We start from the raw sequence: 24,657 nt of genomic DNA on the forward strand, positions 1-24,657 counted from the left end.
TTTTTTTTTTTTTTTTTTTTTTTAATACATTTGTATAAGACTGAACCACGAAATATTTAATCTATATTTGTAAATTTGTTAATTAAAAATATTAATATTTCATATGATGATCATATGCAACTCGATCTTAATCGTGACTGAGTTATAAATTCCTGTGATTTGCATGGACGAAAATGACTTTTGTAGTTAAGAACGTAACGTCACGAGATGAAATTCACTTATTCCCAGATATTGAATAAGTGGACGAGTATTCAAATATTGATTTAGAGACTTCAACTAGCTCTCGAGGGATTTTGTTTATGATTAGATTATAAACAAATTGTTTACCAAATAATCCGCCATACTTAAAATGGACTTTTGATTTAGCTCTAATTATGAACAACTCGTCAATTATCGATTTGATTGTAATGATTACGTCAATAGATAGAACTGACTGTATAATGCATATGAATACAACTTTAGGTCTGTAATAGAGTGAACTATTGAATGAAAATTGATGAATTAAAGAGTTTAATTAATTAATTTCTTCTTTCGTCTTTCCTTTCTCTTTTTTACGTTCGTCAGGTTCAGGAAAGAACAGATGAGAGACCCTAAGTAAAGTATAAGACAGGACAGTATAAGACAGGACAGGGCAGAAGAGAAGATGTTTTAACCTATTTAATTTACCGAGCGAGTGAAAGAGAAGGTTCAGGGACAAGAAGGCAGGGGAGAAAGAGCTGGGAAACTCTCAGTCATCTTTCGTTTCCGCTTTCTCGAGGAGTGAACCCATTTACCTTGTTCAAGAAGCAAACTCACTGATGGAGCTTTCCCTTGTCTTTCAAGTAATAGTAAGCTCGGAGAGGAGCGAGGTTCGCTCAGGAAAGGTAATGCAGACAAGGCATATCTTATTAAATCCGTTTTTTTGCCACGTCACAAAGAAAATTTGGAAAATGATATCTATATTAAATATAAAAAAAGAAAATGTATTTAATATAATAGACCTATTAAATAGTGAAAGAGAAAAATATATTGAATTTAGAGTGTACAAATTAATATTTAATATATAAAATTAAAAAAATATATTTAATGTACGAGATCATTAAATATTTCATATAATAAATATATTAAATAAAAAAATATATTTGAAATTTGAATCAGATAGATATTATATTTTAATATGTTTAGATATTCAAATATATTATTTAATAAAGATTAATCACTCTGGATTGAGCAAAAAATATTTCACATATCGTTTGAGAAGCTGGAACATGAGACGGTTTGTCTTCTGATTTAATGAGAAGCTGAAACATGAGACGGTTTGTCTTCTGATTTAATGACTTTTGACTCAATTGTGATCACATGACTCGGTAATAATTCTAGCAATGGACACAATTCACACTATTTACTATCAAATATGGTTCAATTTTTACGCGGCTTTATAAAATATTTACTGTCAAATATGGTTGATTTTTACAAGACTAACTTGTTAATATTTACTGTCAAATATGGTTGATTTTTACAAGACTAACTTGTTCACGGTATTAGAACAAGTGCGCACAACCTTTGTTTCATTGCCACAAACGTGTGATTGTGATACTAGGCTTGCGTTGTGCCATGGGCTTTGTTGCGAAAGCTTTGATCTGAATTCAGATCTAAGCCCGAGCCCGACCAACAAATTCTTTTTTTCTATCAATATGCTGTAACTTTCTTTCTATTTACCAACCACTTTTTCAACGATCCTTCCAACGGTGTTCCAATAGCTATCCACAAAGGAGATCTTGTAAAACGTTGTATCGTTACCGTTGGTATCATAGTCCAATTGTTTTGAGGTATTGCATAAGTGTATTGAGTTGCCTATGATGGTGCGATAAACCCTCGCCAGTTCCAAATATATCGTGTTATTAAATCATTGTTAATTCATTATTCGAGTTAACACAAGGGATCGTCTTCTCCAAAATTTTCAAAAATTTAAGGAACCATTACTTTGAAATTTAAAAATTTGTAATTTCAAATAAATGAAAACAAGCTAAAAACATTTTAGAGAATCATGCTCGGGATACTCCTTCCTAAAAAAAAAAATTAAAAAACAGTGCAATTTTACCAAATAGTTCAACGACGAGACAATTTAAAAGAACGTGACATCGGTCCAAATTTCATTGTTCCCATGACAAAAGGGTGCCCTAACAAAAAATTTCAAATTAAAATTTCTCCATGACCGTGCTCGTCGCTCCCACCCTTGCCATGAAAATAATTTTCAGTAATCACCACTGTGACTATAACAACGAGCTAGAATCATAAACAAAGTCGATTGTAATAGTACTTCCAATTAGCTTCACGATTCTAAAAGTACGTCTAAATTCTCCTTCCTTCCTACCTGTGGTTAGATTTTCTAGCTCTGACACATTTTAAAGAACATAAAAAACACCTAACTGACCTTTTTCATCTACCGAACCACGGGGCAACTCTGACACATTTTGAAGAACATAAAAAACACCTGACTGACCTTTTTCATCTGCCGAACCACGGGGCAACACCTGTCGTCGTAGACCGTGACTCGACTCTTCTGTCGAGTATCTACATACAGCTGCTGCACTCTCAGCTTCCTTATCGAAGACTTGCCTTGTGCTTCTTCCCATTCAGATGATCTACCATCACCTCTGTAGCAAAAGCACCAACTTTGCACTTTTCACACCAAAACTTGAACTTCTTTTTCCCCACAAGAACATCCTCAGTTATCAAGTTTTCGTCTAATTTCAAATCAGAACTACTTCCTGTTTTCTCACATTGAAGAGTTTCTCCATCTTTTGACTCCTTCACTTCTGCACATGTCAACCCCGACGTCGCCTCGACTTCAACTAGCTTCCTCCTTTTGTTCGGTAATGGCTCGGGCGCAACGTTGCTCGCCTTTTGAGCCCTCAGACCTGCTTCTTTGCGTTTGTGCTTCTTGCCATGAAGGTGTTGATCAAAAGTACTTTGGCTCAACACGGTAACTTGACACAGTACACAAATCCACTCATCCTTGGGATTTTGCTTCACACTGAATGGTTGGACGTCGTCGGTGAAAGTCGACGGTGTCTCGGCTTTCCTCTTTTCTCTAAATACTTTCGGGTCGGGTTTTTCCTGCAAAGTTTTCACAAATTTATAAGAAATGAACTCCAATATCATGAATGGAATGAAATGAAGCAATTAGAAAGGCAGCTTTCAACACACTCGCACACATCATACAAATAGATTATTTTTTGTATGTATAAACTCCATCATCAAACTCTGGAGTGCCGTAATTTCACCTCAATGAAGAAATCAAAGATCAGATTGCAAAACCACTCGATTTCAAGGAAGCCAGTTCACCCACAAATATCTTTTTGAGTAATATAATTTCATCTATAAATAAAGCCACCATAGGAAGAGTTGTAGAACAGAAGTAGTTTGTTGATTTGGTGGCAGCGAAATCGATTATCTGTTAGGAGATTTTCGGTAGAGATTGTTGCAAGTTGTCACGAAGCTTCATGTATTTCGTATGCATATATTGTCATTTATTTGGTTCATAACTCTCATTTATTCAGTTCATCTTTCATTTTGACACATGAATCATATATGACATTAATGCTTTATGCCTATATAAAGAGTTGTCTAGGATGATTGAGATGTATTGAGTTTAAGTGTCATTTTGTATTTGTTGAGTGACATTTTGGGAGAAATTTTATTGAGATTTTGTAGCTTGAGAGTGTGAATTCACATTCTAAACATTATTGAGATTGGTTGCTACCCGTGGGTGTAAGGGAATTTTTTATCTCCGAACCACATAAATCTTTGTGTCTTTTTGTGGGTGTATGAGTGCGATCGATTTAGCTTCCATTTTGTATCAGAACATTTTGGTTGTGGCATTTGGGGTATTCTAAAAGATTTAACTCCATCGCCCACAAGACGTGATCACACTCACCATCAATTATCAAAGACAAGTTTCTCATTACAAGCGTGGTTCGATTAATGAGAAACTTGTCTTTGATAATTGATGGTGAGTGTGAGCACGTTTATGGTCGATGAGGTTAAATCTTTCAAAATACTTCAAATGCCATAGCCAAAATGATCTGATACCAATTGTTGACAAAAACGGAAGCTAGATCGATTGCAATCACACACCCACAAATAGAAATTAAACAAAGAGGCAGGAAGATTTACATAATTCAGAGATAAAAATTCCCCTACATTCATGGGTAGTAACCAATCTCAATAATTTAAGTGTTTACAAAGTGTATGCCTCACAGTCTCACAGTGTCTCAACATTCCTCCCAAATGTCACTCAACAAATACAAAAAAACACTCAAACTCAACTATCGTAGAGACCCCTTTATATAGGCATAGAAGCATTAATGTCATACAATCAAGTTGATTCATGTATCAGATGAACCAAAAAGATTATGAACCAAGTAAATAAGAGTTATGAACCAAAACGGTCATCAACAAAATAGTATGAGCCAAATAAACGAGAGTTATGAGCCAAATAAACGAGAGTTATGAGCTAAATAAACGAGAGTTATGAGCTAAATAAACGAGAGTTATGAGCCAAATAAACGACAATAGGAGATACAATTATTCCTGACAACTTACTTAGAATTAAAAACTGACCATCACTCCTACCAATATAATTGGTATAATATTTGAGAATGAAAAAGAAAATATGTTTTTCAATTTCAAAGTCAAAGAAAAGTTCAAAATTATTATAAATGATTGTAATCAAATATAGCATATTTAGAAGTTTGAAATTTGGTTCTTAAACTTCTACACACGTCAATTATAGATTTATATGATCAATAAACATCTACGCGAACACATACCAAAGGTTTCAAGTGATTTTAAATTATTCAAACTTCTTTATTAACAAACAAACGAACAATGTAGGTATATCAGATTCTTGTTTACAATTTCTTTCTAGAGAAGATCCAAAAACAACTTTAATTACAAATATTTCTTTTTCTTTCATATCTAGGTATGATATTGTCCACTTTGAGCATAAGCTCTCATGATTTTGCTTTGGAGTTCCCCAAAAGGAGCTTCCTACCAACGGGGAGAGTATTCCTTGATTATAAACCCATGATCATCCACTTTGTCCACTTTGAGCATAAGCTCTCATGACTTTGCTTTGGAGTTCCCCAAAAGGGGCTTCCTACCAACGGGGAGAGTATTCCTTGATTATAAACCCATGATCATCCACTTTGTCCACTTTGAGCATAAGCTCTCATGACTTTGCTTTGGAGTTCCCCAAAAGGCTTCCTACCAATGGGGAGAGTATTCCTTGATTATAAACCCATGATCATCCACTTTGAGCATAAGCTCTCATGACTTTGCTTTGGACTTTCCCAAAAGGCCTCCTACCAATGGAGAGAGTATTCCTTGATTATAAACCCATGATCATTGCCTAAATTAGCCAATTTGGGACTTTCATCCAACACCTCCCTTCGAACAAAGTCGTCTCCCCTTAATCGAGGCTTGACTCCTTTGTTCAACATTTGAAAATTCTATTGACATGATTAAGTTTAGGGCATGACTCTAATACCATGTTAGATGAACACGACTCTCCACAATGGTATGATATTGTTCACTTCGAGCATAAGCTTAGAGCTTATACTTTGAGCTTCCCCAAAAGGTCTCCTACCAATGGAGAGATTATTTCTTGATTATAAACCTATAATCATTCCCTAAATTAGCCAATGTGGGACTTTCATCCAATTCCTCCCCTCAAACAAAGTATGTCTTCCCTTAATCGAGACTCGACTCCTTTTTCTTTTTAAGTCTTCGTCATTATTTACTATGCCTTCGAGGAGCCTCGACCACTTTTTCTTTTGGAGTCCTTTGTTCGACATTTGAAGATTCTATTGACATAAGTAAGTTTAGGGCGTGGCTCTGATATCATGTTAGATGAATAGAACTCTCCACAATGGTATGGCTTTGCTTTGGGCTTCCCCAAAAGGCCTTATATCAATGGAGAGAGTACTCCTCGATTATAAACTCATGATCCTTCCCTAAATTATGGGATGTGGGACTTTCATCAATGGTTTTTATATAAGTTTTTTTACATATAAATTTAAAATAAATGAAACAAGAAAATAGAAATATTATCAAATAGTCCCTAAATTAATAATTCTTACGAAAAGATAGTCATAGAAAAGTGATTTTAATTCTTCAAAAACATTTAAAAAAAAGTTAAAAATCAAGAAAAACCCTAAAACATGGTATCACCGTTGATGAGAAAAAAAGAAGGTAACAAACTGAGATAATATTATATATATATATATATATATAGAGAGAGAGAGAGAGAGTCAAACCAGTATAATGAGTTCTCTTTCATCATCCTGCAGTACCTGACGCTCCGTCTTGTCATCCGCCATTAATGGCTGAACCCGCGGCGGCAACGGCACTGCACCAATCCCAAGGCGATCAGAACTTTCCAGTTGCTCGACCTTCGGCCATTCATTGGACGACTGCACCACTGTTGCTGAAGACGGCAATGGCAATGGCGCTGCCGGTGCGCTGAACGGCGCTCCCCATCGGTTGTGTCTGTGGAAAATATAGCCTCGAATCGCCATCTCTCGTTCGAACAACACTAGTTCTCTCCTCGCGTCCTCTTTCAGAAACTGCTGTCGTTCAATCTCCACCAGTAATTTCTCTTTTCTCAACAACTCCATCTCGCAATGCATCGCTTCGTCGGTATCGAACGGCTTTCTGTCTGCGACAATATTCGTGCTTCCTCTGAGACAGGCGTCTGTTGAATCCATCAAGAAATCGAAAAAAAAAATCAATAAAAACAGAAAGAGTGAAGAAAACGAAGAGAAGTCTGAGATTCCTCAAATGCTTGATCTACAGTACAAAGGTTAGACAAACAAAATAAAAAAGAACTTATGAGATAATCCATTCGGTTACCGAGAAAAACGCACAGAGAGGGGAAATCGTGCAGAACTAATTTCTCACGATTCTTCTTCCGTAATCGAAAAGAGTAAAATTAGTCACAAAAAAATGAAAGTAGAACTCCTTTCCCTAAAATTTGAATTCCTTCCAAATTTCAGATCGTAATCAAATTACTCATCGCAAAAGCTAAATACAGGCCACAGTTCCAATGCAATAAAAAAAATTACTCTACTCCAAACAAAACTATTCACTATCCGAAACATCCAAAACCAAAAGAAATATTAAAGCCAGAGCCTCTCCAGTTCCTTCAACTCCGCTTGATTTCACAGTCCATACAGATTTAAACACAAACCTGAAAATCCTTGCTTAGATAAGCAGTGAACAGCCGGCGGCGGCCAAGGAGAAGCATACTGCAGCGCCGGAGTCGGTGGCGGTGGTCGATGATCGCCGGCACGGAACCTGAACTCCATTGTCCGATCACGGCAAAAGAAAAATCAAAAAAAGGAGGCGGAGGAGACGGATTCCGGCGAGAGGCAGAGGCGGAAGGCTAAGCATAACGGAAAAAGAAGAAGAGGATCTTGAGCACCGCCATTGATGAGCGCGTGAGAAGGAGAGGTGCAGTAGAGAAAAGGGGAGAGAGAACAGAGGAATTCATTTTGTACGTACGTTTCTGATTCAAATATTTTACCATTTGATTTTATTCACCACTCTCACCCTTAAATTAAGGGATTTTTTTTTTCTTTTATTATTAATTTTTTAAAATTCCTTTTTATTTAAGATATTTATTATTTTGATGATATTTATTTCCATTCCTTTTTTAAATTGGATACATTTTTTTCACTGCAGTAAATATAAAAAAGGTAAATACATAGATTCATTTTTTTAAAATAATTTAAATTATACCTTTTCATTTTTTAATATAATTTCTGTTAAAAATTAAAAAATATAAAACATTCGGAAATAGCGTGAAAATAATCTATTTATAATCAAATAAATTACAGGCAGATGGAAAGAGTAATAAATGGAAAGATACCTATGATAAGAAGATCTATGCTTATAATAAATATGAAAAAAAGTAATAAATGAAAATCTACCTAAGGTAAGAAGGTAAATTTATTTCTTATAATAAAATATCAAATATGACATATATGGTAAACTATAATTTAGTACTAAATATCCTTTTAACATATTCTAAGATATATATATAAAATATCAAATATGATATATATGGTAAAGTGTAATTTAGTATTAAATATCTTTTTAACATATTTTAATATATATAAAAGATCAAATATGATATATATTGATAAGATAAGAAATCAATACAAGGGGAATAAGATTCAGATTACATCGAATATCTCAAGGCAAGAAGGACGCTTGATTGAGATTCGAATCACTCCATAAGCAAGATTGATCATGTCGAACTTGAATGATTCTATATGCAACCTAAACTACATAGAATTGCAAAGAAACTTAGTTATTGGCTAAAGAAAAACACAAATGCTTCTTTTAATATATTTTCCAAGTCTACCTTACAAATATAACATACATGGCTTTATATAGCCTCAAAATGATTAAAGGCATTCCAAAAGTTGTAACATTCACACTTTATGGCCATAATTAGCCAGTATGTAAATGTAACCGAAATTAAATAAAAAAGTCTTAAAATACAATAACTCTAAATTACTCTAAATTATAACCCACCCAAAATTTATAACAATCGAACTTCATTTTCTTCAACCTGACATGAATTGAAACATCTTTTTGATAATTTTGACAACCTTTTCTTTACATCTTCATTGAAGTATATTGTATGATTGATGTCTTTTGGTTCATATCATATATGGTAAAGTGTAATTTAGTATGAAATATTCTTTTAACATATTTTAATATATATAAAATATTAAATATGATATATATAGTAAACTGTAATTTAGTACTAAATATCTTTAACCCATTATAATATTTTTAATAATATTTGGTCAACAAAAATATAATATAATATTTAACTTAATTTTTTTAAAATTCAAAAATTAAAATTAAAATAATCTTCATCGGGTTTAGCAACAGTATAACTCTACTCGCTCTCCCCCCTATTTATTATTTAGTAGTCATTAGCATATATAATAACAACAATTTAATAAAATTATCGCTTTTTTAAGCTTAAAAATACATCGTGTTTGGAATGATTATATACGAATTTGAGGAAAGGATGTTGAATTTAGTCGATTTATATATCGATGTCTATTTAAAAATATTTGTGAATACAAATTGTATAATAATTTTTTTTAATGTTGAAGTGGAAAATTCAATTTTTTTTTCGGAAGGGTAAGATATTGAATTATGGAGGTTTGAGATAATAGTTAATATCTTATCTATTAAATTAGGCCTGATTTTGCAGAAAATTTAAACTTTTAGAAAAGATATCAAGATTACCCCTATTTTTTATGAATTCATGTGCATTTTTAGGGGCAAATTAGACATTTACTGTGAAAGGAGTAGTTTACTGTGAGATACCATCTCCATGGTAGAGGATGAATGAGTGGCAGTGAGTAGTGATGTCCCACGTTGGTTGGGGAGGAGAACAAAACACAATTTATAAGAGTATAGAAACCTTCTCTAGACGCATTTTAAACCCTTGAGGGGAAGCCCGAAAGGGAAAGTCCAAAGAGGACAATATCTGCTAGCGGTGGATCTAGGTCGTTACAAATGGATATTAGAGTCCGAGACCTGACTATGTGCCAGTGAGGAGGTTGTTTCCCAAAAGGGGTAGACACGAGACGATGTGCTAGTTAGAACGCTGAGCACCAAAGGGGGTGGATTTGGCGGGAGTCCCTCATCGATAGGAGAAAGGAAAAAGTGCCAGCATGTTGGGGATGGATTTTGATGTCACACATTGGTTGGGGAGGAGAACAATGGAGAGGGCAGCTAGTAGTGGATGTGGGCAGGACAATGGAGAGGACGAAACATTCTTAAAGAGGAAAATATTTACTAGCAGTGGTTCAAAAATGTTCGACCCCCGTGCATTTAGGGTTTTCAAAATCATTCTTAATGTTCTTCGTTCAAGTTTAGCTGATAGGACTTAGATTTTGCCGTTCATGTCATGAGCTACATGCCAAAAGCGTTCAATTACGATGAATTGAGTTTATTTTTCATGTTACTCCTAAGGGAGAGCATCGATAGACAACCCACATCTATAGAGAGAAATTTCTACGAGAAATTCAATAATATTTTATGAAAAAATAATAAATATAAATATAAAACGGGGTGGAGAATTAGAGAGGGGCGAGGATGGAATCCTCATTCTCGATCTCGATTAGTCAACCAGAGATCTCTCCCTTTTAATTGTCACAATCGTACTTTTGATGGCAGAGAACTTGCGATTGTGCGACACTCACTTCACAGCAAGTAGTGAGTTAAGCCAATTTATTTTTGTGTCGCCTACGGCCGACGTATGCTCGAGCCTCTAGCCCTAGTTCAAGAAGAAAGTTCTAGAAAATGGGGCAGAGAGATAGAAGAGGGAAGCAAAAAGATTTAATTAATAAATAAATTTTTATTTTTCTCTAAGAAAAAAAAAGATTTTAAATTAGAAATAATGAAATAAAATAATAATTAAAAGAAATAAAAAGAAGTGGTAATAGCATGAACAATCTTCGCAACTCCTTACGAATCAAAATCAAGCACTTCCACAGCTCTCTCTCTTTCTCTCTCTAATTTCTCTCCAAGATCGAAAATGGCGAACGGATGTGAGATCTTCTGCGAAATTCTCATCGCCATTCTTATTCCTCCTCTCGGAGTCTGCCTCAAACACGGCTGTTGCACGGTAATCTTAATTCTTCTTCTTCTTCTTCTTCTTCTTCTTCTTCTCCGTCTCTCTCTGTAATTTCCTCCGCTAATCTGAACTTACGATGACCTAAAACAGCCGACGAGACGATCTGATCTAAAACAGACGAAATTAGGTTTCAGTTTCGGTCTAATTTTGTGTGTAATTGCAGGTGGAATTTTGTCTCTGTTTGATTTTGACTCTGCTCGGTTACATTCCGGGGATCATATACGCTCTCTACTCCATCGTGTTTGTCGATCGCGATCATTTCTTCGACGAGTACAGGCGTCCGCTCTATTCGCCGGTGCCGACGGTGTAGAACAAGTTTGAATCTCTTCTTCACTCTGGTTTACTTTTTCGAATAAGGTTTATGGACTGTTTGGTTGCTTTCGGATATGATTTGATTTGATTTACATAGATTTTCTGAGGCTTTCTCTTCCTGATTTGGAGTTTATTAGGGAGTATTCGGATCATTTGATCAAGTGCTTAGAAAATTGAAAAATCAATGGCGTTAAAGAGATTGAAGTGTGTTCTTATGTAGAAAGAAATGTAGGTATTAGCCATGTATTGTAATTGCAACAAAGATCATTCAAGAAACAAGCCAAATATCATTCCAAATTCTAGACATTCTAGACATTGCATATGTTCGTGACTTTGAGCATAAGTTCTCATGACTTTGGTTTGAACTTATATTATACTATTGTGGAGAGTCGTGTTCATCTATCAGCAAACTAGACTATTATGCACATGACCCATTACCACTTATGTAACTTCTAGTGATGTAGATCGACCTCATCGTGGAAGTTGTTCGAGAAGATGACCACATGTGATACATGAGCTTATCGTTCATTTTTTTTTCTTTTGTAGAAAATAAGAAATGTTTTATTATTTTGGAACCGTTGTTAATGTGTTATCTTGTAATACTTTGTATGAAGTTTCCTTTTCCCATGGAACTGGGTCACGAATATTGAAATTGAAAGAAAAAAAATATCCAAAGATGGTTTAGCTGTTAAATTTCTAAATTTACTTAATGTCAATAAAAAGTTGAAATGGAAGTTGTTCCTTATGGTTCCATGTTCACAAAATTCCTCATCGCTAAATAAAGCATTGAGTTTGTTGCTTTAAAGTTTGTGCATAACGGCTCCAGTGCAACAATAGGCACCCGTTTGACTTGGGGTGGTGATTTTGTGACAGTGGGTTGCAAAGTTGCTTTGTTACTAAGAATGTTTGCTAATCCACCACACCTAAATGGTGTGAAAGTTATCTTATTTATAATCAAATAAATTACAAGGATATGGAAATAGTAGTAAATGGAAATAACAATAAATGGAAAGATAACTATGGTAATAAGGCAAATGTTAGATATTTGCCTTATAATAAAATATCAAATATAATATATATGGTAAACTATAATTTATTACTAAATATCCTTAACAGTTACCTATTTCGTTAGAAACCGCAGATTTTTTGGTACATCATATTCATGCATTCACGATTCATGTAACAATACTGATACAAGTGAAAGGTGTGATATTGATACAAGTGAAAGGTGTTATATTTTCACGACAAACACCTGAATGAATGAGCACGTTTTTCTTATTTTTGAGCGTCACATTCTTTTCCTTCAAATAAATTTTATGGTGAAAATTGGTACATTAACTTAATCAAATTTTAATTAAGATTTTTTTTTTTTTGTAATAATTTTAAAATATTAACAATAAAGTTCTTTCATCAGCTACTATAAATTCAATTAAAACAATAAAATAAAAAATGTAGGAGTAAAAGTTCTCATATTCTACTCATGAGAGAAGTTAAGTTCAAAGTTGAAAAAAAAAATAATTAAAAAAAAAATAATAATAATAACAATAAAAAATCTATTCAACAACTATTTTAAAAGTACTAAACGAGCATTATTTTTTCTCAAAATCCAGAGGGAGATTCGGAGTACTGCAACATTAATGATATATTAAAATCGTTAAAAAAAAAGAACTATATTGAAACTTTTATTTTCAGATATCTTAAAATCGTTAAACAAAAGGAACTAAATTGAAACTTTTATTTTCATGTAAGACGGATATAATTTATTAGTACTCGAATACAACTATGAAATATAGATAATCTCTTAACCGGATTGCTTCAAATATCCATCAAAGTTTAATTTGTAGATGATATTTCTTAAAGTTTTAAATCTACGCACCTTGCAAATCCCATGTCTAAAATAGTAAAGCATTAAATATATATATATATATATATTAGATCTATATGTCTCTTCTTCCAACTCCGATCCAACCTTTTATTCCTAAACACCCAAGAAATGGCAGAGCCGTCGTCGGAATCATCATTGGCGTCGCCGGCATGGGCGGAGCTGACGCACGAATGCCTAACCAACGTCTTCTCACGGCTCAGTATGGAGCAGCGGTGGCGCGGCCCGATGTTAGTGTGCAAGCACTGGCTCCATGCCGCCACCGACCCCTCTCTCTTCTCCCACTTCGACCTTGAGCCCATGTTCGACTCCGGCCCCACCGAGTCGCCGGCCTGGTGGACGCCCCAGTTCGAGACGAAGATTGATTCCATGCTGCGGTCTGTCGTCCATTGGAGCCTTGGTTCTCTCTCTGTTCTTCGGATCAGACACTGCTCCGATTCATCTCTCGATTGTGTGGCTCAAAGGTAATTTAATTTACTGACCTTCTCATTGTTTCTTCGTGTTTTTATGGATGAGGATGGTTTGTTTTAATTAGGGTAATTAGGGTAATTAGGGTAATTAGGGCAAAGTTATGGTTTTCCCAAATTCTGTACTCCTGTTAAGGTGTTTTTTCCGATTCAGGAAACAGTTGGTGATTAGTCAATGATGCAATATCGCTTGATCTTTGCATATGTTTTCACCGATCATTATGCAGTTTCTTAGAATAAAAGATGTTGGATTTCATATACAAGATGTTGGGCTTTGGGATGCGATTGATGAGTAAAATCCTAATGGGCTACTTGTGTACTGTGATTATCTTAGAGATTACGTATCGGTTGGAGAGGAGAAGGAAGCAATCCTAATAAGAGTGTGGAAATCTCTCCCTAACCGACGCATTTTAAAACCTTGAGAGTGGAAGCCTGAAAGGGGAAGACAATATCGGCTAGTGGTGGGCTTAGGTACAAATGGTATCAAAGCTAGATACTGAGCGGTGTGTTAATGAGGACACTAGGCCTCCAAGGTGGTGGATTGTGAGATCCTATATCAGTTGGAGAGGGGAACGAAACATTTATAGCAACGGTGTTGAAATCTCTCCCTAGAGGGGAACAAAACATTTCTAATAAGGGTGTTGAAACTTCTTCCTAGCAGACGTGTTTTAAAACCTTGAGGGGAAGCCCGAAAGGAAAATTCAAAGAGGACAATATCTACTAGTGTCAGCTTGGGTTGTTACAAATGGTATCAAAGTCAGACACTAGACAGCGTGCCAGCAAGGACGCTGGCCCCCAAGGGGTGGATTGTGAGATCCGATATCGGTTGGAGAGGGAAATGAAACATTCCTAATAAAGCTAGCAGAAGCGTTTTAAAACCTTGAAGGAAAGCCTGAAATGAAAAGTCCAAAAAGGATAATATCTGTTAGCGGTGAACTTGGGCTAGGCTGTACGAACTTTGCATAAGGTAGATATTGTTAATCTTAGTAGTCTTTGAGGCCATAAGTTTGTGGTTGGAACAAATCAAGCAATGAGATAAGCTGAAATGTGTGCAAAAGGGGAAAACGATATAGAATTGGTTGGCTCGAATTAATGGCCTACTACTACTTCACAATTTAGGTGCCCAAACCTTGAGGTTCTTTCCATCAAGAGCTGCCCCAATGTTACTGATAGATCAATGGCTAAGATTGCTCTTGGTTGTCAAAAGCTTCGGGAAGTCGACATAAGCTACTGTCACGAAATCTCGAACATATCTTTGGCGTTGATTGGCAAGCACTGTTCGAATATCAAGACTCTAAAACGAAACTTTTTTAATAATCTAGATACTTCCCAACATATGGGAACTGTCCCTGACAGTTATCTAAATGCCTGCCCTCAAGAGGTGGATTCAGAAGCTGCGGCTATTGCAAAGTTCATGCCCAACTTAGAGCACCTTGAACTCTGCTTCTCTAAACTATCTGCTAAAGCTCTTAGTTTGATATGTGAAGGATGTCTAAACCTCAAGTACTTGGATCTGTTTGGGTGTATGAACTTGACAAGCCGTGATATAGCAAATGCTACATCAAAATTGGAGAATTTGGAGGTTAGGAAACCGAGTTTCGATATTCCGAGGCCAGTCTTTCACACGGAGAGGTATGGTCATTGGAGGTTGTACGACGAGAGATTCCAAACAGATAGTTTCCGACTTTGATGGAAATGCTCTCCTAAAACTATATCTATCATCACTGCATCTAAAATCAAGATCAGTGTTGTTTTTCTAAGTTGTTGAACTGTTCTTAGTATATCTGTTCTGTTTCATACAGTCACAAGTTGTTACTTTCTTTTGAACTTGTATGATGGATTATTGTATAACTTGTAATTAACATTTTCTACAGATCCTTCATGTTATTGTTTCCTTGCTTGTGTGAATTTTTTTTTTCTCTATTCTTCTTAACCTCTTATGTCTCTCCTAAGCTCTAGTCCCACTTCCCCGAGTTGGTCTTAGGATGGGTCAAGACTCAAACCTCTATCTCGTTGAGTGTCTAAACCAACTTGCATGCATCTCAATTATTCTCACGAAACAATAACCTAATCATCATAGTTTGAACTCATTTCTAGTAAGATCTTTATTTATTATATTGGTTCCACTCTAGTTGTCTCCTACCTCACTATTGTTGGCAGGGGGAGGGTTGGTTAAGGCCATGTTAGAGGTGGGGCCTATTGAACTCGGGTAATGTTACTGGTCCTGAATGAATAAATCATGAAAGTTATAATATTATCGAGTCGTTTTATCTTCATTTTTTCTGTTGTCAATATTGAGTAACCCTCCATTAAGTTTTTATTGTACATGTATCGACTTTCACCTCATTAGCATCAAAACTTATGGGTAAAACCAATCATGGAGCTTACAAAAAAAGAAAGTTACAGAAGAACAACTCTACATACCTGGTTTGGCTAGCTTTAATTCAGTGAACTAAGTCGTCTAGAATGTCTGGCTTGAGCTCCCGGAGTCCCTGAATGTTGCTAACTTGATTAGCCAACTCACCGGTGACACGGTCCATGTATAGTAAGTAAAGCCCATTTCTGCTTTCCAAGAGTTTTAAAGCTTTCTTGGCGTGTAGAATGGATCTCACCCACTCTTCGAACAGCACTGCAATTTGGGAAGTGTCGTATCATATCCAAATCTGAATACAATACATACCAAAAACATATTTCCCACAAATAATTTAAAATGTATTTAATAAGTACTTTTTAAAATACTTCTCGACTTTTAAGTAGACTTCAAATTTTCAAAATTCTTTTGAAAATCAAACATCATAAAAGTTTGAAATGTATTCTTCATTGACTAAAGACAATGTTCATGTTCATGTTCATCATTTTGTACAACAATGTTCATAAAAGTTTAAGAATGGGGTTGGGAAAGGAGAAACTAATGAAGCCGAGAAGAAAAGACAACTATGGCAGTAAGGAAAAACAATGCTTACAGCTGTTGAAGTTTTCATCCTTCGACCAGATCGGTAAGTAGTCCGATATTAGAAACTCAATTAGTTGAATCCTGTTTACCATAAAATGCTCCATGTCATGATGTGATGAGGACGCGTTCATTATTGCAAGGTTTGACAATCAAATCGAGTTCGATACATGTGGAGTGTAAGGATTCAAACTCAAACCTCTATATATGTGGAGTGTAACCAAAGCTTATATTTACTTTTCAAACTACACAACTCATAAATTAAACACAAGCTTTATAATTTAGGTTTTGTAACATTTTTTTTCCGTATAATCCTATAAGAAGTTGTTTATATAGTTTCCCTACTTAGTTATTATTTTAAGTGCATAATGATAAATGAAAAAAATGACTATGCCACTGAAAAACAGCACAATTAAGCTGAATTTGAACTATATACAAATGTACAATGGCATAAACAAATCTAAAACATTTTGCCAGATTACTTACATTATGAACAAGCTTTCATGTAAGCTGGGAAAATTGTCATCAAATGGATCCATAAAGAGCAAACTCTCTCCCGCAGCAGAAATTCTTTGGGACACAGAAATTACTGCCCGTTGCCCTATGAACGGTTCACGTCCAAGCTCGCGGACCAACTGCTGTGTATAGAATCCGGTGTTGAAGACAGAGTTTTCTGATTCTGGACCGAGGGTGAGTGACAGAAAGGAAGTATTAAAAGAGAAGAATGGAATATACAAAATGACACTATCATTGAGAAGAAGAAAGCATAGCAAATTTATGTTCGGTTCAATAACATAATATGAACAGTGAATACATTATGAAGTGATCTTCATTACAACTATTCTAATGACATTGATAACTTAGTTTAATCCAACTAATTAAGGTATATATCTTTAACTAAGAAATTTGAAGTTTGAATCTCCAACAAGAATTGTGTAATAGAAAAGTTACATAGAAAAGTAAAGGAATTACCATCTTTCAGAGGAGAACACATTCTTCTGATTAAACGCATTATCAAGCTTGTAACAATTCCTTCAATAAGCTCCACGTTCCTTCCCTTTGGTAGAAGATCCTTCAATGAAGCTTCAAGAAACCAATAACATTCTTTTAAGGGTCATATAGCACCATAATTCATTTTATTTAATACAAAACCAAACTTTTCATTGAAAAATTAAAAATTAACCAGCGCCCAAACTGAAGTTCTAAACGATAAGCCAATGGGAATGTTTGTTTTCAAAAATTCCTTTGAAATGATACGGGAATCATATGATCATCACCTAGAATGAAATTAACCGCTTGATGAGCCCAAATTTTGAAGGTGGCCTCCCCTACCTGTATGAAGTAGCATAGAATAAAATCAAGAAAACGAGGCATTGAGTTAAATAAATCTAGAAACAAACAATTTTGTAATTGGTATAGTATAAGAACAACGAGGGCAAATGCTGTAGTTCTAAACGAAAAGAAACCAGAATAACAGAAATGATGCCCTCATACTGGAGAAAAAGTGTCGCAAAGCTCCACAAGAAAATCCACTGAAGATCGAAGATGCTCAACTTCATCAACTTCATTGAAGTCTGAAATTAGAACAGATGAGAACAAAATATAGTTGAGCGAGAGAGACAGATCATCCTGTATGATAAACAGAAGGAAATTTTACATGAAACAGATCTCCATGTCCGATCCCCGTATGAATTACTTTTTAAATATGCTTTGATGCATTAATGAAATCGATTACTGAAGTGATCACCGAAAATGGCACTTAATCACAGCGTATCTTGAAAAAGCAATGTCCCGAGACTGTAATAATGTACCTAAAAGTCGCTTCCGATGAACTCCACTGTCTAATTTTCTCCTCCGTTCCCTATAACGCACTATTACGACAGTTTTTGAAACGTTAGCAGAATATTGGCTTAAAATTAGCAGATGAGGACGAAAAAGGCGAGGAAAATACCTTGTCTGAGAAATCTCCGGCGTAAGACATCATTAAATCTGTTATCTATATCATGTTCGAGCCGCTTAGGGTTCGATTTCGCCAGATTATCAAAGAAAAAACACTTGCAAGTGGCGTTTTGGGAAAACAAATCATCATGCGAAGCATCTAAAACCAAATCATCGTAACGACACACAATGAGTTTCAGAAAAAAACAAAAATTAAAAAAAGGAAGACAAGGAGACAATTATACGCAGACCTTCAGCTTGCTTCAGATCTTCTCTCAGTCTAATAAGCTCTTGCTTCCTCTCCTTAGCCTAAAACTCCCACTGATCTTCAATTAGACTTCGCCAATAGAGAACGAAAATAACAGAAACCAAAAACAAAAAATAAAAAGAACAAACATATAGAAGGACCTTTTGCTTCCATCGGAGAGCGTCGGAATCGGAAGGAGGATTGGAGACGACAGGCTGCTGCTGCTGTTGCTGCTTCTGAATGGCCTTGGAGCGAAGAAGAGATATGGCTATGGCGAGCTTAAGTGACCGATCATCGATTCCCCCGCTTGCCACCGGCATCTGACTCCGGGCGTCGGCGACTGACATTCCCGGTAGAAAACAATCGAAATGTAGCGCGCTCTATGACGAAAATCCCGGCGGATTGAAGTTTCAGTTTGACACAAAAATAATGTAGCCCTAATTCATGTGCATGGAACACGAATTTGATGCCATCAAAACGACTCTCTCGTCTCCTCCATCTACCAACCGTTGTCGCCACCAGCTCCTCTCTTCCCCCACCGGCCTGTCTATAAATACAGCGCGTTTTCGCGCTTTTTTTTTTTCAATTTTATTTTAAAATATCAAACCCACGACCCAACCTAAATTAGGAGTTGGATTGAGTTAGTTAGCATTTTTGGTTGGGTTGAGTTAACATTTTCGATTGGGTTGAGTTAACGTTTCACTTAAGTTGAGTTAATTTTCTGAAATAAAAAATATTTAATTTGTGTTTTGACTTCCTTGCACAAAATTTCGAGTTGACTCGAACCAAAATATATCTTATAAAGATAACGGTACTACAATTCTTGTGTGTGCAGGTGACCGTGAAAGTTATTTTTAGAATTTTATTTACTTTGGATCCATCGTTTTTTTCACTAGATTTGATGGAATGTAATCTACTTTAAATATCGAATTTTATCAAACGTTGTTCAAAATGTTTTGATTGTTCCTCGAGTCTACTGTAGTTTCTGAATCAACATTTAGCATGGTGGGAGAGTATTCTTGATTATTTAGAAGTTATTTGACAGGTGTACAAAAAAATGAACGGATAGAAGATTAGTTTCGTTAGATCTTTCTTAACTTTTCAAAGATTTTGTTCTAGAACTGAAACAGATAATTTAAAGTTCTTGTCGTACTCTACATTGTTATATTACAATTTATATTTGTATGATTTTTCAGATAATTTAAGTCGGGTATTTTCCTTACTTTTAGAGTAACAAATTGCTTAAAAACGTCTATTTAGTTGTCTTTAGTTCTATAACAATGTTGAACTATGAAGTTATTTAGTATTTTTAAATACTCATTGCATTTTACATTTTTTAACCCCAGATATTCTTATATGGACAACGATGTCATCGACGTCATTGTGAATATCATGAAAGCGCGCTAGGGTAGCTGCATTTATATTTGTGTAGTAACTCATAGGTTAGATCGAGTCGTTTTGTTATTTCTATTTCCACTACTTTGCTTATAACATTGCAGTTTAAATGAGTTTCTTACGTACGAGTAAGTTCATGACATCGTTATTAAAATATTTTAAAGGAATTTTTCCACGCATAGTAGACCTGTCGTATATGTAGCGGCTTATTTTTAATAAGAAAATAGAGTCGTAATTAAAGGTTAATTATAGTTCATAGTTGGGCAAAGAAAAAAAGGCATTCCCTCCTAAAGCTGAGGGTTTCTTTGCATAATAATAATAAGGGTTAATGAGTTGATTCAATTGAAATTTTGACCGAAGCTCGGGTCGAATCAAACTAACTTGTTAGAAAAATGAACTAACGGTTCAACCGAAACCAACTAAACCGAACCGCCTGCATAATAGACAGACTAAAAATTATGCTTGTAACGGCACAAGTCCATCGCTAGTAGATAGTCTTTTTTGGGTTTTCCGTTTCGAGCTTCTCCTCAAGGTTTTTAAAACGCGTCTACTAGAGAGAGATTTCCACACCTTTATAAAAAAATGTTCTATTCTTCTCCTCAACTAATGTGAGATCTCATAATCCACCCCCTTCGAGGCCCAGCGTCCTTACTGGCACTCATTTCGTTCTTTAATCAACGTGGGACCTCTCAATTCACCCCCTTCAGGACCTAGTGTCCTTGCACACCACCTCGTGTCCACCCTCCTTCGAGGCTCAACAACCTCCTCGCTGGCACATCCCTCTATGTCTGGCTTTGATGTCATTTGTAACGGCACAAGCCCACCACTAACAAATATTGTCCTCTTTGGACTTTCTCTTTCGAGCTTCCTCTCAAAGTTCTTAAAACATGTCTGCTAGAGAGAGGTTTTCACACCCTTATAAAGAATGTTCCGTTCTCATCCCCAACCGATGTGAGATCTCACAATGCTCGGCTACTAATGCTATATCATTTTCAAAAGAATTAGTAACACGTCTGATTTCTAAACATTCCACTAAAAAGTAGAATGGACAAAAGTATGATGCATTATATTAAACGAAGTATTAAACACAGAACTCTCATATTTCTCTATGGTAGAAGAATATTTAGATTGTGGTGACTAACCATTCTACTTTGAGCTTAATCCCGACGCTTCTTGAGCTTAAACACTGGCAGAAACTTCATTAACTACAAGGTTGTCTTTTACCTTGGGGGGTTCTTGAGCCTTCTGTAGAACAGCCTTGTTAGGAGCTAGAACAATAAACATATTCCTGTCTCTTAAGTTCTTGGCCTCTTCAGTTGCAAGCTGTGTATGATAAAAATATTGAGCAGGTCATTGGATCAGACATAAACACAAGATATATTGTGTTTGTTTAAAGTATTAGCAAGAAGCATAAATATGGCATCAAATTTACATTAGGAATATAAATGAGATAGATTAGTAGACCTTAAAATGAAATATATCTATATATATATATATTATAGCCACCTATCTAAGATATTAAAATATTACATATTATAAATTGTCGAGGGCTAACATGAGTAACTCAATTGGTTAAGACATATACTATCAACCAAAATATTACAGAGTTAGGTAGAGTGCCTCGTGAGACTAGGATGCTTAAACTGACATCTCACAGCCGGAGAACGGTTATATTAAACAGTTTTCAAAAGCTGTTTGCAAGAACAGTCTCCCCGGAGCTACGAAACGTGCTCCATGAGGTGATGATATCAGACTTAATATCGTTCAAACACGTGCCTAAATTTACCCTTTAAAATTTCACTTAAAATAATTTGGAGCATCTTATTGAGCAACAATACCACAGTGATGGACAATTGACAGAGGTGGCACAAAATTGACAGAAAATGAATACCTCCCCAATCTCTTCCTGAAAACGTCTGATGAGCTCAATTGCTATGTTCTTGAACGCATTCTCACGACCTTTCAAGTTCACTATAACTTTAACCTACAACATTTTGTTAAAAGATTTCAAAGTGATTCAGACAAACTATAACGATCTACTTGAATGCATGAACAGACAATCAAAGATATGGTAGATTCGAAAAGAAACCTTATCTCCATCTTTCAAAAACTTCCTTGCAGCTTTCAAACGGACAGAGTAATCATGTTGGTCGATGTTGTAACTGTGCAATAATAATAGCAACCAGAAGGTTGAGACTGAGAAAACGATACTCGCAGAATTTTTTCGGATATAGCGAACAAAAGCCGCTCATAGCTCTTTTCTTTGTAGGTTATTTATCGATCTTAGAAGTCACAAGTTCGAGTGGCTTTAGACAGAAGGAAAAAGAAAAGAAAGATGACCTCCAAAAAGAAAAGGCAATGAAGGAATGTGTTACCCCATTTTAAGCTCTTTCAAATCCATGCGAGTTGCTAACATTCAAAACAACACTTCGTCAGTATCTTTCCTCAAATCTGAAAGATTGTGAACCAAAGAGAATATGAAGAGTCTATTAAGAAAGAGATTCACCAGCACTCTTCTTCTGTTGTCCCCTTTTCTTCTTTTGCTGTTCATACCTATATTTACTGAGAAACGAGACCGAAAAAAAAAATCTCAACGTCCAAGTAACAAGAACTTGAGTTATTTAACAAGGAAAAACGATGTCGCCTTTTAATTCTCCCACTGTAAAGATAACAATCATCATATTGTTCATTTGGAGTTAATTAACAAGGAAAAACAATGTGACCTTTTAATTCTCCCATAGTTTCATTCCTTCTCCATTCTAATCTACAACATTTCCATCTATTTAGCATTTGTTAAATATTAATTTTTCGGGAACATTTAATTAAAATTAAAGTACGAACTGAAAAATAAATCACCAAAAGATGCTTTTGATAAGTATTGGTGTAATCATTGGTTAAATGGCATACCTGTAATCCATTATTCTGACAACTGGAGGATCTGCATCAGGTGATAATACAACCTGCATGAAATGGAAAGAATTGGCTAATTCCTACACAAAGAACACACAAACATCTAGATTCCAGTAAAAATATTAGTCGACGACCTTCTTCATCCAAGTTAAAAGGTGAACAATACACAAATAGTGAAATGAGATTCATAAATTGTTGATTGCTGAAAGAGTATTATGTTATGAACTCGCAGGTCAAATGAAGTTTTTCTCATATATCTTAATAACAATGCCACTCAGCATTCATCCAAGTCTTGTGTCGGTCTTCATTCTCATATATCTTAATAACAACGCATCACTCAGCATTCATCCAAGTCTTGTGTCGATCTTCATTCTCATATATCTTAATAACAACGCATCACTCAGCACTCATCCAAGTCTTGTGTCGACAAATAGACGTTTCTTTGCCGGTCTATACCATATGGGAAGGAAAGTACAATTCTATATAGTAAAATTGGCCTAATGCACAACCCCAAAATGAAATTCATTCACCATGCGATGATTCTTATAGTTTAGAGGACATACTATAACATATCTATAATTTTTCGATTACTATTATTATAAGCTTTCAATTTCATGCTCATGTTTATAAAGAGAACAGTTTATTGAAGATAAAAACCAAAACCCAAGAGGCAATAAATAAACATAAAGTGAAAAAATGAATTAAGATTTAAGATGAACATCAAGCTTAAGCTAAAAGGCACATTCTAAATTTCGTGCTTTCGATTTAAGACCAACTATGCAATTAGTCCTCACAAGAACATTGAAGTTAGGGGCAAGGTTCTTTGGAATTCCCAGACAAATATAGAAAATTGCTTTAACAACAAACGGTACAAGAAGACCTACCAAATCAAGTTCAGCGTCATCAGCCATTTGAATGGCCTGAGCCTTCGACACGATTCCAACCTATTTGTTCATTTCAAGAAGGTCAAAATTCCAAACTACGACGCCTAAATGACATGTGTTGCAATGTAGCAAAAGGAAACAAACAGAAAATTGCTTAAAACAAACCACCTACCATGTTCTGTTGTGCATCGATAAGCCTCACAGTATTCGATCTAAACAAATCAACCATATAAACGCAATCAAACAAATAAGAAATCCAAATAATCATAAATAAATAATAATGATAATGAACAAAACCCATCCATCATACATGTAACTCTAGCAAGATTAAGGCACACACACCTAATGGCGGAAATATCGACACCAAGACCATCGTCAAAGCGCTTAGAATCCGCCGGTCCTGAAGGCCGAGAACCACCGCCGTATTGAGCAACTACAGTACTACGAGTTGAAGTTGTGAAGAGGAGATGCAGAGAATTGGAGTTGTGGAGGCGGAATCTGAAGGCATTGGACTTAGAGGAGGAGGAGAGGGGGAGAGGGGAAATTGAGGTCCGGATGGGAGTGGCGGTGGCGGAGGAGGAGGGCGCGGCGGCAGAGGTGGTGGGCGAGGCGGAGGAATGGGATAAGAGAGGTTTGAAAGGAAATCTGGCGGTGAGCCCAGCCATAGATTTGAGCTGTGGGAAGGGAGGAGACAGTGAAGGGTGGGAGTTCTTCAATTTCTTAACTTTTTTTTCTTTTTTTCTTTTTTTTCAAGAAATTGAAAAAGAAAATAAAAAATCTTATCCACAATGGATTCAACTTTATTATTTCATCTTTTTTTCATTGGAAGTTCATTAATGATTCTTATCAAAAATATGATAACAAAAACAAATTAAAAAAAATGATGAACGGATCCAAGTTTTAAAAATTTGACCAATTCTAATCTAATTCAATTCACAATTCAATTTACGAGTTCAGT

The 24,657-nt window shown here is 35.5% G+C and overlaps 5 protein-coding genes across 7 annotated transcripts; 2 read left to right on the plus strand and 3 right to left on the minus strand.

Moving 5' to 3' along the window:
* Positions 1–2,249: 2,249 nt before the first annotated feature.
* Positions 2,250–7,558, minus strand: LOC111443862. The gene is made up of 3 exons (XM_023081688.1): positions 7,235–7,558; positions 6,303–6,739; positions 2,250–3,099 (listed from the first exon to the last, which is right to left on the minus strand). Exons 1-3 carry the CDS (start codon positions 7,350–7,352, stop codon positions 2,584–2,586), a joined length of 1,071 nt encoding a protein of 356 aa, XP_022937456.1. The 5' UTR covers positions 7,353–7,558; the 3' UTR covers positions 2,250–2,583.
* A 3,004-nt stretch (positions 7,559–10,562) lies between these two features.
* On the plus strand, positions 10,563–11,657 carry LOC111444230 (UPF0057 membrane protein At4g30660-like). Of its 2 annotated transcripts, XM_023082243.1 has the most exons (3): positions 10,563–10,705; positions 10,878–11,029; positions 11,483–11,657. In XM_023082243.1, the coding sequence occupies exons 1-2, from the start codon at positions 10,616–10,618 to the stop codon at positions 11,022–11,024; spliced, it is 237 nt and encodes a 78-aa protein (XP_022938011.1). In that variant the 5' UTR covers positions 10,563–10,615; the 3' UTR covers positions 11,025–11,029; positions 11,483–11,657. The 2 variants fall into 2 exon arrangements, with proteins under 2 accessions (XP_022938011.1, XP_022938010.1); XM_023082242.1 differs by lacking the exon at positions 11,483–11,657 and having other exon boundaries at positions 10,878–11,302.
* A 1,169-nt stretch (positions 11,658–12,826) lies between these two features.
* Positions 12,827–15,248, plus strand: LOC111444201 (F-box protein SKIP1-like). The gene is made up of 2 exons (XM_023082210.1): positions 12,827–13,372; positions 14,495–15,248. The coding sequence occupies exons 1-2, from the start codon at positions 13,020–13,022 to the stop codon at positions 15,063–15,065; spliced, it is 924 nt and encodes a 307-aa protein (XP_022937978.1). The 5' UTR covers positions 12,827–13,019; the 3' UTR covers positions 15,066–15,248.
* Positions 15,249–15,327: 79 nt separating this feature from the next.
* On the minus strand, positions 15,328–19,032 carry LOC111444200 (protein MULTIPOLAR SPINDLE 1). Of its 2 annotated transcripts, XM_023082209.1 has the most exons (12): positions 18,940–19,032; positions 18,672–18,893; positions 18,515–18,572; positions 18,277–18,423; positions 18,137–18,196; positions 17,820–17,899; positions 17,603–17,657; positions 17,298–17,408; positions 16,812–17,004; positions 16,339–16,409; positions 15,800–16,004; positions 15,328–15,599 (listed from the first exon to the last, which is right to left on the minus strand). In XM_023082209.1, exons 2-11 carry the CDS (start codon positions 18,855–18,857, stop codon positions 15,820–15,822), a joined length of 1,146 nt encoding a protein of 381 aa, XP_022937977.1. In that variant the 5' UTR covers positions 18,858–18,893; positions 18,940–19,032; the 3' UTR covers positions 15,328–15,599; positions 15,800–15,819. The 2 variants fall into 2 exon arrangements, with proteins under 2 accessions (XP_022937977.1, XP_022937976.1); XM_023082208.1 differs by lacking the exon at positions 15,328–15,599 and having other exon boundaries at positions 15,608–16,004.
* Positions 19,033–20,904: 1,872 nt separating this feature from the next.
* On the minus strand, positions 20,905–24,434 carry LOC111444202 (translation initiation factor IF3-4, chloroplastic-like). Its single transcript, XM_023082211.1, has 9 exons — positions 24,042–24,434; positions 23,872–23,911; positions 23,700–23,759; positions 22,813–22,865; positions 22,412–22,467; positions 22,281–22,314; positions 21,995–22,067; positions 21,797–21,889; positions 20,905–21,228 (listed from the first exon to the last, which is right to left on the minus strand). The coding sequence occupies exons 1-9, from the start codon at positions 24,362–24,364 to the stop codon at positions 21,085–21,087; spliced, it is 876 nt and encodes a 291-aa protein (XP_022937979.1). The 5' UTR covers positions 24,365–24,434; the 3' UTR covers positions 20,905–21,084.
* Positions 24,435–24,657: the final 223 nt, after the last annotated feature.

This window comes from Cucurbita moschata, unplaced genomic scaffold (assembly GCF_002738365.1).
Source record: "Cucurbita moschata cultivar Rifu unplaced genomic scaffold, Cmos_1.0 Cmo_Scf00006, whole genome shotgun sequence".
Taxonomy (NCBI): Eukaryota; Viridiplantae; Streptophyta; class Magnoliopsida; order Cucurbitales; family Cucurbitaceae; genus Cucurbita; species Cucurbita moschata.